General features: G+C 40.5%; 1 protein-coding gene across 1 annotated transcript in view; it reads left to right on the forward strand.

Annotated features, from left to right (window-relative positions):
- The first annotated feature begins 6,474 nt into the window (after nt 1-6,474).
- Nucleotides 6,475-17,668, forward strand: part of KIF11 (kinesin family member 11) — a 59,254-nt gene continuing 48,060 nt past the window's right edge. Inside the window, exons 1-2 of the mRNA XM_072625265.1 lie at nt 6,475-6,610; nt 6,788-6,884. Coding sequence (XP_072481366.1) covers nt 6,808-6,884 — 77 coding nt within the window. The 5' untranslated portion in view covers nt 6,475-6,610; nt 6,788-6,807. The remainder of the gene's footprint in view (nt 6,611-6,787; nt 6,885-17,668) is intronic.

The following is a 17,668-nucleotide window of genomic DNA, read 5'->3' on the forward strand; positions in this document are numbered from 1 at the left end:
GGGGCAGAGCCCTGGGGCACACCAATCTTTAATGAGTGTGACCTGGAGGCAGATACAGCAAAGAAGACTGAGAAGGTAGGGAATCAGAGAGAACCTCAGCAAAAAAAACCTAGAGAGGAGAGAGTATGGGAAGACGATAATCAGCAATGTCAACGAATGCATCCAGGTCAGGAAGAATAAAGAATTTTTGAAGAGCAATTTCATTTGGCAATTAAGAGATCACTGATAATAATGAGGCAGCTAAGGCCCAAAGATACACAGCTTTTGTCATTGTTCAGTCATGTCTGACTCTTCGTGATCCCATCTGGGGTTGTTTTTGGCAAAAATGAAGTGGTTTACTGTCAGGCCTAGAGGCCTGAGGGCTACCCGAGTCTTACCTTACCTGTCCCAGGTCTTCGGTTGGCCAAACCGGATAAACGTATGAGAGAAGAGACTTTCCGGAGTCGAACAAGGGTTAGGCTTTATTCAGGGTCCTGGTTACATGTGCAGGGGGAGCTCTTCCTTAGGAGGGAGAGAGAAATCTCCCAAGGAGGCAAAGATCTTACGGTAAGAGATTGGAAGCAGAAGTGTAAGTGGGGAGAGAGGGGGAGGGAAGAGCGAAGAGAGGAAAAACGGAGCCTTCTGTCCTGTCAGGGCCCCTCCGCTAAGAGAGCCTTCAGGCTTTCCTGATCCTAATTAAGCTCTCCAGCCGCATAGTTTGCACCTGAATACCGTGCCTGTTAGATAACAATAGGTGTGCCCAGATCCGGGACAGTCTCGAGGGGGATGCTCCTCCCATCACATTTCTCACAGGAAGAGGCGGAAATACACGAGATTCCTCGGTCTCACTCCTCGATTCCCTGCTGTTTTCTGGGGGGCCTCATGAGAACTCTAAGATTTAGAAGTTCCCACCTTTACCCGCCCGAGACTGTCCACATGGAATTGAGCTTCCACCCCCAACAGTTTACGGTTTCCTTCTCCAGTTCATTTTACAGATGAAGAAACTGAGGTAAGCAGGATTAAGTGACCCACACAGCTAGTAAGTGTCTTAGGAGACATTTGTACTCAATTTTTCCTGACTCAATGCGAGGTACTATATCCACTTTGCCACCTAGCTGCCTGTGGACACACAGCTTGTAAGGATTAAAGAAGGATCTTGAAGATCTATCAGGGAATCAGGTACAAGCAATGTATATGGTAGGCACTGCGCTAAGTGCTAGGGATAGAGAGACCAAAAAACAACAAAAAAAGTCTTTGCTCTCAAGGAGCTTACATTTTATTGGGGGAAAACAACATGTATGTAGAAAATTAAGTATCAGATAAATATGCAGTGGATACAAAGTAATTTGGGAAATAGGAAGGAACACTAACAATTGGGGGAATCAGGAAAGGAGGAAGATGAATTTTGAAAGCAGCTAGGTATTCCAAGATGCAAAAGTGAGGAAGAAGAGAATTCCAGATATAGGGCTCAGGATATATAAAGGTGTACAAGAGAGGACATGGAGTGTCATGTAATGGCCTGCAAACAGGCCAGTTTGGTTAGAACACAGTTTATGAAAATGAGTGTGATAGTAATCTGAAATAAGGCGAGCAAGTAGACTGGAGCTAGATTATAGAAGATTTCATGAAATTAAATAGGACTTTGTATTTTCTCCTAGAGAGAAGAGGGAGCCACTGGGGCTTTTGGAGCAGGGCAGTGACTTGGTTAGATCTGAGTTTAAAGAATATTGATTTAACAATATCAACTATGCAGAGTATGGATTAGAAATCCAAGAAGTTGATTGCCCGAAGACCCAAGAGAAGGCAATTGGAATAGTCCAGTCAAAAAGTAATGAGGACTTGAACTAAGGTGGCATCTATGTCAATGGTAAGAAGGAAAGATACCCTAGAGTTATATAGAGAGAAATGACACTGTCTGGCAACTCATTGATTATATGAGTTGAGTAAGAGTGTGGAGTCAAGGATAACACTGAGGTTATGATTCTGGGTAACTTTTCAGAAGGTAGAGCTCTCACCAGAAAAAGGAGAATTTTAAAAAGAGATGATTTGGAGAGGAAAAAGAATAATTTCATTTTGGGGCATGCTTAGTTTGACTTGTTTCTTGGCTACTTCAAAATATCCATTAGGCAATTGGTGAAGTAGGACTGGAGTTCAGAGAAGAGACTGTGGCTGTTTATAGAGGTATGTGAATCATTTGCATAGAGATTTTAATTGAACCCACAGGAACTGCTAAGTTATCAAGTGAGAGAGCATAGAGAAAAATGAAAAGGTCCAGTACGGATTCTTTTTTTTTTTTTAAATTATTTTTTAATGTTTAACAATCACTGCCATACAATTGAGATTTTATCCCCCCCACACCTACCTCCCACTACCCCCCTCCCTCCCCACAACTGCATACAATTCTGTATGGGTTCTACATATACTTTCCTACTGAGTATATTTTCACTATAGTCATGCTATGTTGTCAGACTAAAATAAATGAAAGAAATCATATAACAAATCAAAACATGATACACAAAAACATACACATACACAAACATGGTCTGCTACATTTTGCGAATGACTTCCATATTTCTTTCTCTGAGTGTGGAAGGCATTTTGCCTTGAGAACCACCATTGGGATTTTTTTTTTTTAAGAAGTTCTTGCGTTATTACAAAATTCCAAGTCTACCAGAAAAAACTCTCGCACACTGTGGTCGTTGCTGTGCACAAAGTTCTCCTGGTTCTGCTCCTTTCACTCAGCATCAGGTCATATAAGTCCTTCCAGGCCTCTCTGAAGTCTTCTTGTTCATCATTTCTTATGGCACAATAGTACTCCATTACATTCATATACCATAATTTATTCAGCCATTCCCCAATTGATGGACATCCCCTTGACTTCCAGTTTTTGGCAACTACAAAGAGTGCTGCTATAAATATTTTTGTACATGTGGGACCCTTTCCCATTTTTATGATCTCTTGTGGATACAGTCCTAGAAGTGATATTGCTGGGTCAAAGGGTATGCACATTTTTGTAGCCCTTTGGGCATAGTTCCAAATTGCTCTCCAGAATGGTTGGATGCGCTCGCAGCTCCACCAACAATGAATTAGTGTTCCAACTCTCCCACATCCTCTCCAGCATTTATCATTTTCTTATTCTGTCATGTTTGCCAATCTTATAGGTGTGATGTGGTACCTCAGAGTTGTTTTGATTTGCATCTCTCTAATCAATAGTGATTTAGAGCATTTTTTCATATGATTATAGATATCTTTAATTTCTTCTTCCGAAAATTGCCTGTTCATATCCTTTGACCATTTATCAATTGGGGTCCAGTACGGATTCTTGAAGATCTAACATGGATGAAAATCCAGTCAAGGAAGTGGAGAAGGAATGGTTAGACTAAGAGGAGAAGAACCAAGAGAAGGCAGTCAATAAGCATTTGTTAAGCACTTACTATGTGCTTATGATACAAAAAAGGAAAAAGAAATTCCCTATTCTTAAAGAGTTCACAGTCTAATTGAGGTGACAACATGCAAACAATTATGTATTATATACAGGATAAACAGGAGATGATCAACAGAGGGTAGGCATTAGAATTAAAGGGAATTGGGAAAGGCTTCCTTTAGGAAACTGGATTTTAGCTGAGATTTGAAAGAAGCAAGGGAAGACAAGATGCAGAGATGAAGAGGGATAGCATTCCAGGTATAGAGGGCAAGTCAGTTAAAATATTAGGAGTCTGAAGATGGAACATCATGAAAACACAAAGATGACAGAGCATTCAGGAGGTGTTCAATTGTCTCAAATGCCGTAGGGAGGCAGAGAAGGATTAGTACTGAGAAAAAAAATCACCAGATTTGGCAATTAAGAGATCACTTTGAAGAAAGTAGTTTTAGTTGAGTAATGAAGTTGGCTACCAGATTTCAGTGTTTGGAATAGATGAGAAAAGAAGTTAATGTATATAGATTTTTCAAATATTTTGGCTAAGAAAGAAAGAAGAAACAGGATCATAGCTAGCAGAAATGGTAGAATATAGTAAGGGTTTCTTTTTTTAAGATTTAGGAAGATATGGGCATGTCTGTGGGAAGCAGGGGAAAAAACTAATTTTTGTTGTTGTTCAGTTGTGTCTGACTCTTTGTGACTCCATTTAGGATTTTCTTGGCAAAGACAGTGGAATGGTTTGCCAATTCGTTTTTCAGCTCATTTTACAGATTTTGAGGAAAATGAAGCAGTGAAGGGACTTGCCCAGGTTTACACAGCTAGTGTCTGAGGTCACATTTGAACTCTGGTCTTCCTGACTCCAGGCTGCATGCTCAATCCACACACCACCTAGCTGTCCCAAGAAACAAGATGGGATTTTATTTTTAATTTTTTTTCTCATTTAATAGTATTTTATTTTTCATTTACATGTGAAGATGGTTTTCAACATTTATTCCTGTAAGATTTTGAGTTCCAAATTTTTCTCCATCCCTCCTTTCCCTCCTCCCTTCCCAAAACAGAAATCTGATATAGATTATAGATGTACAATCATGTTAAACATATTTCCACATTAGTCATGTTGTGAAAGAATCAAAACAAAAAGGAAAAAGCACTAGAACGAAAAAAAACGAAACAAAAAAGAAAAACTAGTAGGGAGATATTGAAGGTTAAAGACAGGGATAGTAGGGGCAATCTGCTGTAGAAGATGGAGAGGTGATGGGATCAAGGGACATGTATTAGCTAAAGATTAGCTTCAGCAAGAACCACAAGGACCCCAATAGAGCCTGGAGTAAAGGGAGAAAGAATGGGGGATGTCAAAGGGTTATGAGATAAGAAGGATGGAAGATAGAGTCAAATTGTAAGGCCTTGATTTTTCTTCTTTGGACCCTACTGTATAGGGTAACGACTTCTGCTGAGGAGCTGGGAGAAAGGGAATTCTGCTTGAGGAGAGATTCAGAATATCTGCTGCAGTGAGTGGGTAGACAATAAGAGAGGAGTAAAAGGATTGCCTTGCTGCAGTGAGAGTCTAGTTGACATCAGTTAATATAAACTGGTAGTGGATGCAGTCATTGTAGTTACATTACCTCCTCCAACTTCATTGCAAAGTTGGGATTTGACAGGAGTATCTGAGTATCTATCTCTAGGACAGGGAATTCCACAGTAGAGGTAATGTACTGTTGGATGGGTTATCTAAGGGGTAAATATGGGGAGGGAGTGAGTATATGCTGAGTTAGAGGAGTTGCCATGAGTTGGGATCGGTTTAGGAAGAAAAAGGTCACTCTCAGAGACAGGGATTTCAGAATTCTTGACAGTGGAAGAGAAACATAGGGGTGATAGCAAGATCAAGGGCATGACCATTCCTGTGTTTACTTAAGATAGAATGGAGAAAATAGGGCACGGAGAGTTGAGAAGACCGAACTGCTAGTTTACTATGTGTGAGGTCACATTACAACATATTTGTTGAAATTCCCTGGGATAAAGGCAGAAGTTGGGATGGAAAGAGAGCCTGTGAGACAGGTACTGAACTCACCAAGAAATGAAGGCAAGTCAGTTACCAGGCTTTCAATAGGATGAAAAACTTGGATAAAGTGAACCTCAAATGGAGAGAGGTGGCTGAGCGAGGTCTGGAGGTGGTGTTGAGGGGCTATTCACTCACTGGGGAGGAAGGCTGGAGAGAAGGATCGTCAAGAAAGACCCTGAAGTCGCACGCAGGTCGGGGAGCTACGGGAGGATGGTCCCTTATCAGAAACAAGGAAGTTGGGGCGGCGGTCGGAGACGCCTAGGGGGCACAGTCAGTAGGAAATAGCCACTAGGTAGCTGGCGACTCGCGACTGAGCTCAGAGGAGAAACTGAGGCTGGATATGGATCACAGGTGCCTAGATTACAACAGTGCTTCTCCCGCGATCGCACCCAAGCGGAGGAAGGCCCTGACCGGACAGGCAGGAATTTTACATTAATGAGGCTGAAAAAAAGGCACGTGGTGAGAAGATTCTCCCCGGGAAGTCCAGGTATCTGTTGGGACCTTCTGCGGAAGAAATGGAAGGAGACGCTCGGTTTGCGGCGCAAACGAAAGCCCTCTGAGAAACCAAGCGCCGCCCCACACCTTCACTTCATCAGTAGCCTTTGGCCGCTCCACGCAAAAATCTCAAACGGCAGTCTCAGCATCCGGAAGATGGGACAAAGGCAAGCGGAAATCCGGTGGCGCACAGTGCAGGCCGGGATCTGTAGGCAGTGGAAAAAAAAAAAAATCCAGCAATTACGCAATTTCCCGGAAGTTGCCGCACTGATCGCTGGGGCTTGTAGTAAAAAGAGAGAAAAATTCTTGGCTCCTGGGTGGAAGGGCTGACTCACTTGGGTTTCTCTTTGTTTTCAGGAGTCTCTCACAGTAAGCATCGCAAAGCACAACGATGCAGTTGGCTTACATCACCTTAAAAATTTCCTCTCCTCCTTCCATTTTTCCTCCCTGTTTCCATCTGTAACCTGCTTCGGTCCCTTTAATTTAAATCAGTTTCCCATGGCGCATTGAGCGCGGGGCCCTTGTGATTGGTCCGGAGAAATCCCACGTCCAAGATTCAAATCGTGGCGCGTGAACGTTTGTTCTGCCCCGGAGAGGAGGAAGCTGGTCCCAAGCGGCGTTAACGAGCGGCTTCTCTGAGTCTGGGGACCCAGAGTGAGGTGAGAGCCCCGCTGGGGTCTTGGGCGGGTGGGACTCTCGTCGGCCTCTTTGGTCGCGGGATGCTGGTGGAGGGGGTGCTGGGCGCTCCCTGGACGGGCCCGGGTGGAGCCGAGGAGCCGTACGCGCCTCGAGGTCCGTCCCTGACCCGCCCTTGCTTTTTCTCGGCCCGGTTTTAGGTTCCTCTGCGAGTCTCGTCATGGCTTTTCAGCCGAGTTCTGTTGGCAAGAAGAAGGATGAGAAAGGAAAGAACATCCAGGTCGTGGTGAGATGCAGGTAGGAGACGCGAGATCTCACCCCCGCGGGTTCGTGTCCTTAGGTGGGGCCAGAGCCCGGCGGCATCTTGGGGGCCCGCGAGTGTTGACATTTGCGTTGGAGCCCGCGCGTCTTGTTATTGAACCCCGGAAAACCCCAGGATGTTTATCGGCCTACACCTGCCCGGGTGCCTCTGCTGCGTCTGTCAACTGAAGCTGATCCGATCTGGCTTCCCAAGGGCGGCGGGGACGCTCCCAAGTGCTACGCGTTTGTGGCGCTGTCGGGTCGGCCCCCTGCCTGCCACTCCTGGGACGTTCGGGGCCAGATCCCCTTCCCCTCCCGTCGGCGCTGCCCGATTGTGGTGCTGTTGGAGACTTTTATTGAGTGCCTTTGGTTAGTTTATTTAAGGACAGTTTGTGCTGGAGCTGGAGCTGGAGTTTTTGTCCCAGCACTTAGCCTAGGACGTACACACTTAATAGATGCTTATCGATTGATTGTCTAACCTTTGAGAGAGAGAGAGAGAGTGTGTGTGTGTGTGATTACCATTTTAAGGGCAGCTGAGTGGTGAAATGGGTAAGGTACCCTGCATGGAGTCAGGAAGACTCCTCTTTCTGAGTTCAAATCTGGCCTCAGACACTTACTGGCTGTGTAACCCCGGACTAGTCACTAAACTCTCTTTGCCTTAGTTCTTCGTTGTAAAATGGGCTGGAGCAGAAAATGGCAAACCCCTGTTTGCAAAGGAAACCCCATATGGGGTCAGGAAGTCAGACAGGACTGAATTACAACCAAAGCTTTGTGTCCGTGGGCAAGTGACTGAAGCCTCAGCTTCCTCATTGTTATCTGTGTTCTCTTAATTAATGTAATTCTCTTAATGTAGTAACTGAAAAACCACTAGTTTTACTGTTAAGGAAGCTGCAGCTCTGGCAGGTTAAGTGACCCTAGAGGCACACATAGGAGCAAACATCAGATTTGAACCACAGTTGCCTGACTCCAAAGTCAGGGCTCCTTTTGCTGTACCAGAGTGACATAGTAGGACCAGTTTATTTTGTTTGAAGCAGAATGGAGGGGCATTTGTGGTGCATATTTTGACTTAAAATATGAAGTGGGTAGATGGCTCATAGTGGCTAGAGTGCCAGAATCAGGAAGACTTACATTCAAATTCAGCCTCAGGACACTTTCCAGTTCTATGATCCTGGACAAATCATTTAACCTCTATTTGCCTCAGTTTCCTTTACTGTAAAATGGGGATCCAACAAGATAATTTTTGAGCTGTATAAATGTTAGCTATTATTCCCTTTGAAGTATGTAATAAATTGCACGTATTACTTATGAAACTAATCACCTTTTTTTAATTAGTCTTGTTATATCACATAAGACTAAAAGCCAAGGACAAAGGATAGTGACTTGAGAGAATGTTAGAGTCTAGTGAGTGTTTATAGGTATAAGGGGTAGAATTTAAAAAAAAAATAGATTGAAGATTGGGTAGAGAAGGGATGCTACTGCGAGCAAGAATCAGGGAAGGGATATATATCAAGTAGGGTTGGCCACCTTTTCAACAGGTACTGGAGTAGAGAAACCATAATATTATTTTAAGGTGTAGTGATATAGAAAAGCTAAAAATAGGAAACTCGTAGTACACAATCTCTATTTTCTCAGTAAAATATGGTGCAAGATCCTTGACTGTGACAGTTGAGAAAGAGATGGTGTGGGAGGCTTGAATAAAAAAGTAGGTCTGGAAAATCCTCACTGATAGAGAATTGATTAGACAGAAGTAAAAGACTGACTTATCATGGTTTTGCCCTGTGGTTCATGCATATTGAACTACTCAGTCCCCACGATACACCTTTACCTTCCACATTTGTATCTTTGTTTAGGTTGTTTCCTAGGTCAGGAAGTGTTTTCCTTTTCCTTCTTCACCTGTTAAATTCCAACTTTTATTTAATATTTTTCCCAATTACATGTAAAAACAATTTTAACATTTTTTTTTTCAAATTTTGAGTTACAAATTCTCTCCTTCCCTACCCCCTGACTTGAGAAGGCAAGTAATTTGGCATATGTTATACATGTGTAGTTATGTAAAGCACATTTCCATGTAACTCATTCTGTGAAAGAAAACAGACAAAAGAACAAGAAAAAAAAAAGAAAGTAAAGAAAAAGTATCTTTGATCTACATTCTGGCTCTGCCAGTTCTTTCTCTGGAGATGGACAGCACCTTTCATCATAAGTACTACAGAATTGTCTTGGATCATTATATTGTTAAAAATAGCTATGTTATTCATAATAACAGCAATATTGTGTCATCTGCTGTGTATAATGTTCTCCTACTTTTGCTCATTTCAGAGCATCCTGCTCATCATTTGTTAAAGCACAATAGTATTCCATCAAAATCATATACAACAGCTTGTTCAGTCATTCCTCAGTTGATGGATATCTCCTCAATTTCCAATTCTTTGCCACCACTAAAAGAACTACTATAAATATTTTTGTACATGTAGGTCCTTTTCCTTTTTGTTTTTTATCACTTTGGGATACAGACCTAGTACTGGTATTGCTTGGTCAGAGGATATGTATACGTAGTTTTATAGCCCTTCGGGCATAGTTTAAATTGCTCTCCAGAATGGTTGAATCAAAATATAGCTTCACCAATAGTACACTAATGTTTAAATTTTCCCACATCCCCTCCAACATTTGTCATTTTCCTTTTTTGTTATATTAGCGCATCTGACAAGTATGAGGTAGTAGCTCAGAGTTGCTTTAATTTGCATTTTTCTCATTAACTGTGATTTAGAAGATTTTTATATGACTATAGATGGTTTTGATTACTTTGTCTAAAAACTGCCTGTTCATATCTTTTGATTATTTATCAATTGAGGAATGACTCATATTTCTGTATTTTTGACTTAGTTTTTATGTGTTTGGGAAATGAAGTCTTTACCAGAGAAATTCACTGTAAAAAATTTTTTTCCCAGTAATGATTACCAACTATGTATTTCCCTCCATTTTCCCCGTTTATTCTATTCTCTCTCTACTTTTACCCTGTCCACCCTCAAAAATGTTTTGCTTCTGACTTTTACCTCCACCAGACTGCCCTCCATTCTATCAGCTGTACTTCTCCCCCTTCTCTTATCCCCTTTCCTTCCTACTTTCCTGTATGGTGAGAGATTTCTACACCTGAGTATATATTATTGCTTCTTTGAGCCAATTCCAATGAGAATAAGGTTCATGTGTTCCCCTCCATGATTCTTCTATTTTCCTCTTGATAATGTTTAATATAAAATTTTGGAATAATCTCTTTGTTCTCTCTGAAGCAAACTCAGAGAATGCCTCTCCTTTGTCAACAAAGCCAGCCAAGGCTGACTCTACATTCCTTGAGAGACCTTTGACCTGGGACACTGTCTTGAATAATGGGACATTTTCCATATCTTAATATTTGTAGACATATACTATGTTATGGCATGTTAATGGTAAAGAAAACACAGATATCTTAGGTCGTAATTTCTATTGAACTTTGTTTACCCTTTCCTATGTCAGTTATCTGTTTAGGGCAGGAAGCCTGCCACTCACTAGTGGTGGGATTTCCTTCTTTATCACCGAGACATGTGTTTACCCAGCTGGAATCCCAAGGCCTGACCAACATTACTTTGTTAATTGTCCTGTCTTACTGAATTTATGATTTGCTCAATTAGGAGAGTTCCTTTCTCATGGCAAAATGTGTATAAGCCAGAAGATTTCTGCACTGGGTAGCCAGAACATTTCTGGCTCCATAATGCATTATGTTATCGTTGTCTTTAATAGGGAATTGATTAATTAATTAATTAAATCATAAAATGTATGCATTTGGCCTATTGCCTTTTCTCTCTAACCGAGTTTTAAGGTCAACACTCTCTACTGTAACATCTCTTTCAGGCCTCTTTTATGTCAGATAGCATAACCTATTCTACCTTTCTCTTTCCCCTTTTCCCAGTGCATTTTTCTTTCTCATCCATTAATTTTATTTCTTTAGATAATGATAGCGTCACATTCAACTCACACCTCTGCTTTTTGTCTATGTATACTCTTGACTGCTCTAATAATGAGAAAAATTTTAGGAGTTAAAAGTATTTTTCCATGTAGGAAAACCTTATCAAAGGTTTAACCTTATTTAACCTTATCAAATACCTTATGATTTCTCTTTCCTGTTTACCTTTTTATGCTCCTTTTGCATTTTGTATTTGAAAGGCAAATTTTCTGTTCAGCTGTGGTCTTTTCATCAGAAATGCCTAAAAGTCTTCTGTTTTGTTGAATGCACGGTTTTCCCCTGAAGGGTTATGCTCAACTGGGTAGGTGATTCTTGGTTGTAATCCCTAGCTCTTTTTTCAAGCGCTCCGATCCTTTAATGTAAAAGCTTCTAAATCTTGTGTTATCCTGACTGTGGTATTTAAATTGTTTCTTTTTGTCTGATTGCAGTATTTTCTCCTTGATCTGGGAGGTCAGGAATTTGGCAGTAATGTTCCTGGGAGTTTTCATTTTGTAATCTCTTTCAGGAGGTGATCAGTAGATTCTTTCAATTTCTATTTTACTGTCTGGATCTAGAAATCAGGGCAGTTTTCCTTGACAATTTCTTGAAAGATGATGTCTAGGCTCTTTTTTTGATCATGACTTTCAGGTAGTCCAATAATTGTTAAATTATCTCTTCTGAATCTTTTCTAGAACAGTTGTTTTTCTAATAAGATATTTCACATTTTCTTCTATGTTTTATTTGATTGTTTCTTGATGTCTAATAAAGTCATTAGCTTCCACTTGCCCAATTCTAGCTTTTAAGGAATTACTTTCTTCAGTGAGCTTTTGTGCCTCCTTTTTCATTTGACCAGTTCTACTTTTTAAGTTCTTCTTTCAGTGAATTTTTGTGTTGGTGACATTGTACAGCCCTCTCTTACATAATCTAGTTCACTTGTAAGTCATGGCATCATCTTCCCGATGTTATGGTCTTCTTTAAGAATGAAGAGCAAACAAGAAGTTGTGAGTAGTAGTATTTGCCCCACTGGGGACCCAATTGATCAATTCCAGTTGGGCAATGCAACTCTTTCCTTCTTTCCCTATACTTCTCCCTCTCTTCTTCTTCTTTCTCTCCCTCCTCTCCTGCTGTCCACATAGGGTATCATACCCTTCCCTTTAGGTGCTTTGCCTAAAGAAATATAAATTTTGATTGCTGAAACCTAGCAAAATATCTTGGGGATTATGGGCTAAATTTTTTTCTTAAGGATCATGCCTTAAACCCAGATCACTCTGACTGTCATTGAATGGCCAATAATAGGTCCCAGCCCAAGCCTTACTTGATCATTGTTTGAGCCCTGGTTGTTCAAAATGAGTGTACATAGCATTTGTTTCTCTTCTGGCCAGAAACCCTGAGGGCCCTCCTCTCCCAGACCTATTTATTTATTTATTTATTTAGACTAGGTGAAAGAGGCCATTCTTTGCCTCATTTCTTATGCAGCCTTAATTACTGGATAGGCATTGCTTTATCAGTTTGAGTCCTGGGAAAGACCTTAGCTTAAAAAGGCCATTCTGCTGCATCCTGGGCTATCTCCAATCGTACTGATCCATGTCTTGCCACTGGCCCAGATGGCTCCTGAGGGGAGAGTGAGGCTGGTGACTTTGCACAGCCCTCCCTCAAATCTGATTTATTTGCAAGTCGTGGCATCACCTTCCTGATGTCGTGGTGTTCTTTGAGAATGAAAAACAAACAACATCAAGGATTTTTGTGCCTCTTTCACCATTTGGGCTATTTTGTTTTTAAGGTGTTATTTTCTTCAGTATTTTTTATGCCTTTTTTACCAAACTGTTGACTCATTTTCGTGATTTTCTTGCATCACTCTCATTTCTCTTTCCAATATTTCCTCTACTTCTCTTATTTGATTTTTAAAATCCTTTTTAAGCTCTTCCATGGCCTGAGACCAATTCATATTTTTCTTTGAAGCTTTGGATGCAGGAATTTTGCCATTGTTTTCTTCTTAGTGTGTGTTTTGATCTTCCTCATCACTATAGTAACTTTACATGGTCAGAATTTTTTTGTTGTTTGCTCATTTTCCAGCCTGTTTGTTTTTACTTTTAACTCTTTGCTGAAGTGGGGCCCTGCTTCGCAAGTGGAAGAGGTGCTATCCCCAGCATCAGGGTTTTTGTACATCTATTTTCAGAGGTATTTCTGGGGACCTGTAAGTTTTTGACTCTTCCAGGGTGGTGTGATCTAGGGAGAGGTATGTTTATTATTCTCCTGTACTGTGCACTGGTTTGTGGGTGACCACAAGCAGACTTTTCAGCTGTGAAATTGTGACCAAGGTCCTTGCTCTACTGAGGCAACAAGCTCTGCTGCACTAGTGTTCCTCCTTGCACTGTGACTAAGACCCAAGATTGTGACCCAGATCCAAGTATAGGTAATGCAACAGAGTCTTGCCCCTGCTGCCATCAGTGGGACCCCTGTAAATCTCCTTCTGACCCATTATCCAATCCCATTACCATCTGTGGGCTGAGAGGTCTAGGAATTGCTACTACTGCTACTGATTCAGTTGTCCTGAGACCTGCTTCTGGTTTGCTGGGGCCAGGTCTGCACTGGCACAGCCTGTGCTGCTCTGTGCTCCTCTCTCACCCTGGTGCAACAGACCTTTCCTGCCTACCTTCTGAGTTGTCTTAGGCTGGAAAATTAGTTCACTCCATATTTCTGTGGTTCTGCCACTCTAAAGTTTATTTAGAGTCATTGTTTAAAGGTATTTGGAGGGGCTTGGGGGAGAGCTCAAGAAAGTTTCTACCTTTACTCTGCCATTTTGGCTTCACCTTGATCCAACATATTCTTTAAAACCATGATTCAAATACTACCTTCTACATGAAGCCCTCTCTTAACCTTGATCAGTATCAGTGTATTCAAGAGTACATCTGGAGAATAAGGTATATAAGAAGACAGGAAAAGTAACAGGGAGATTATATAATGGTTGAACTTGTGCTTTCGCAAAATCATTTGGTGGCTATTGCCAAGGCTTTTCAATTTTACCTTTGTAACATCTCTCCTATAGATGTAACTCCAAATTTATTGTTTATAATGGTTGGAACAGTTCAGAGCTCTATTAGTGTGTCTGTCTTCCCACAGCAGTGATTGTTTTTAATCACCTTTGTGTACCATCTCTTATCTTCACCAATTTAGGTGTAAGGTGAAATCTGAAAAGTAATTTTAATTTTCTGTTATTAGTGTTGTAGGGAATTTTTTCATAAGATTGACAATTTGCATTATTCTTTTGAAAATATTTTATTTTCTTTGACTACTCACCTTTTAAGGCTTTGCTGTTAGCCTTATATTTTTGCCTATTTCCTTCCTATTTTGACTACTTAACTTTTACTGGAGATATTCCATGCAAAGATGTTTTTCTCAGTCTACAGGTTCTCAAGTTAGCTTGGCTGGCTTTGTATAAATACCTTTTAATTTTATGTAATCAGAATTGTCTTTTATGGCCCCTTCTCACTCCCTTCCCGTCATTGACCCCCCCCTCCCCACTCCTGGAACTGAAAGATTTCTCTTTCTGTTTTTATCTAGTTTTTAATGATGCAGTCTTTTACATTAGAGTTATTATCCATTTAATGACTATTCTGGTATATGATACTATAAACCTAAATTCTGTCGAATTGTTCTTTAGTTCTACCACCAAGTCTTGAATAGGAATTTTTCCCCAAGTAATTTTGTTTTATAAATTTTATTATTTCCAGATCTCTCCTCATTTTTTGTTCTACCAAACAAATTTTATTGTCTGTTTTAGTTCTGTAAAGCACCCTACTGATAGTTTAGTTGATATAACACTGTCTCCAAATTCATTTAGCTATCATTGTTATATTGACCTGGCCCAACCATAAATAGTGACAGTCTCTGGTTATTTAAATCTTTGTTTATTTTCTTAAGTAATGTTTTATAATAGCATTTATGTAACTCCCTAGTGTCTTGGGATCGTTAACTTCAAGACTTTTTAATGTATTTCATAGCTATTGGGAGAGGAATTTCTTCCATTTCTTCCCATTCTTTGTTAGTATTATATAGAAAGGTTGATCTGTGGATTTATTTTAAATCACTCTATTGTTTTGAAGTTTAACTACCTTGAATAGTTTCTTTGATTCAGTGGGTTTGTAATTTAATTTTGAAGTTTCCCCTCTATCTTTTTAGCTACAAATGAATTTTTTAAAAAATTACATAGCTGTCAGAGGAGAAGAAAATACTTCTTGTATAGTTACAACATTTTTTCTTTAAAACTTTCTTTTTTCTATTACCACAAACCCTTTAAGTTTGAACAGTGGATATCTGATATTTTGAAGTCATTAAATTCCTAATTTATGCCATAGCTATAGAAAATTTCCCATAGGGAAACTGTCTGTTTATTCATTGAACAACAAACAAAAAGCCCTACAAAACAAAATGGGGGTGGAGGGGCAAGCTCATAAAGTCTTAAACTCTGTAAAGACTCCTAATTGGCTTAGAGATCCCACTCCAGGGTGTACACTCCTAAGGGAATCAAAAGTTGAAACAAAGGTCTGATATAGATTAAAGTACGCATAGCAACACTTTTAATGGTAACAACGATCTAGAAACAAAGTTGATGCCTGTCTTGTAGAATGGCTGCATAAACTGTGGTCTGATTGTAACTGAATACTTCTGTGCTGTAAAAAATGACAAACATAAAAAATTTAGAGAAGCATGGTAAGATCTGTATGAAGTTATATAGAATGAAGACAAGATAAATGAAAATTTCACTAAAAGAACACCAGTTGGAGAAACTTAGCAGCTAATAATGATTCTGGAGAGCAAATAAAGATACCTTCCTCCCTCCCACTTCTGGTAGAGATGGAACATGATTGGGGTATAATTTGTATGTCTATATATATATATATGTATATATATATATATCATCAAAAGACACTACTGTGATTTTCCTTAATTATTTTATACAACTTAATTATACAAAGGAAGATTCAGTTTTGGTGGTTGTGTGAAAAGAACTGCGTGAAGGGGAGTGGGGGAAGTGATTCTCAGAAATGATTGGCATAAAAAGGAAAACATCAGTTTTTAAAGACTGCTGAATAGAAAAGTAGTGCTTTATATGATGGTTAGTTAGGGTCAGGGGAGATAGGAGCTGAATAATATCTACACATTTTACTCTCTTCTGATGAGGGCTGGAAAGGGAGGTGCTGAGACCCCCACAAAGACCAGGGTACCAGGGGCAGGCTACCTGGAAGGAATTCGCAGACTCAAGCATTCTTGAGGTCAAGGTGAAGATTTTATTACGCTTTTCAGCAGGCAAGAGTTCTTAGGGAACCTGCAACCTTAGAGGGGTACAGGCAAAGTTTATATAGGGTATTCTATAGGAAACATGCCAAATATGCTAACTAGGTGTTTTGGGGTGCAGTTAAGGAGTGGTTAGTTCTTAAAGAAACATGCACTTTTGGTATCTACTGCGCAGGTATTTTACCCAGATTTCATCGGGAAATAGCCCAAGGGAGGGCTACATGGAGGTGTGGTTTTAGGTCTTAAATGTCACTAAGTCAATTAGCAGTCAGGACTGACTCAGGAAAACCAGTTTGCTCTCATCAGTGTCTTGTTAGACAAGATAAATGTAAGGGAGTATACATATGTCTAAGTCTAGGATACATATGATTGGTCAGTGAATAGTAAATACCTTTATGACCCAGTGTACAGCCCATTCAGCCAGTACACAGCTGGTTCAGATTAATAAGTTCTATAGGCGCAGCTGGGTGCTGTATCAAGAAGGGAGGTAACAGTTGTTGCTGGGGTAGGCTGTGTCCTTGGGGTGGGAAGAAACTGCCTGAGGCTAAGGAGAAATGTGATTTTAGAACTGGGGCCCAAGCACATGCACCCAAGCACCCCGTCACCTCTTTTGCTTCATTTCTTATCAAGAATCTTGATTTCTTGCTTCACTAGTTTAAATATGGCTTTGTGTTTGCTAGTACTTTGAAGCTACGTTTGTTCATTTTGCGTACCTTGTGTGTATGCACATATATTGGCAAACTAGGCAAACATTTCTTGTTGGATTAAGTTAGGCCCTTTGATCACTTCTCTGTCCTCCTCCACCCTCCGGGAAGATCACAACCTGTCTAGGCAATTCTTGTCCATGTCCTTCACCAAATCTGCTTCAGTGCTATCTGCCAAAGCTTTCCTTGAGTTGTCTTGACATTGGTAGACCCTGGTGTAGCCTTGCAGACATGTCCAGTCCATCTTTATTTTTTCTGGTCATATATTTCTATGATGTATTTTAGGATATTCTTCCATATCATTCTTCATATGTTGCCACCTTTTCACACCCAGCTTATACCTCCTCATCCAGTCAGTCACTCAGCATTTAGTAAGTGCTGCTGTGTGCCCAGGGTCTGTAGTAGGTCCTAGGGATACAGAAGTAAGAAAGGAACCAATCATGGTTCTGTCATACACACACACACACACACACACACACACACACACACAATACAAAATAAACACAAGTCAATCAATAAACATTTATTATGTGCCAGGGATGTGCTGAGCCTTAGGGATACAAAGAATAGCAAAAGACTCCTTGAATTCAGTCTGCTGGGGAAGACACCATGAGAAGGACTCTACAAATAAGTTATGTAGGGGATAAATTGGAGATAGCAGAGTGAAGATACTAACATAAGAGGCATCAGGAAAGGCTTCTTGTAGAAGATGAGATTTTAGTTGACACTTGAAGGAAGCCAGAGATGTCAAGAGGCAGAGATATGGTTCCAGGCATGTGGAACTGTCATAGTGTCTGGAGTCAGGAGAT

This window comes from Notamacropus eugenii, chromosome 1 (assembly GCF_028372415.1).
Source record: "Notamacropus eugenii isolate mMacEug1 chromosome 1, mMacEug1.pri_v2, whole genome shotgun sequence".
Lineage (NCBI taxonomy): Eukaryota > Metazoa > Chordata > Mammalia > Diprotodontia > Macropodidae > Notamacropus > Notamacropus eugenii.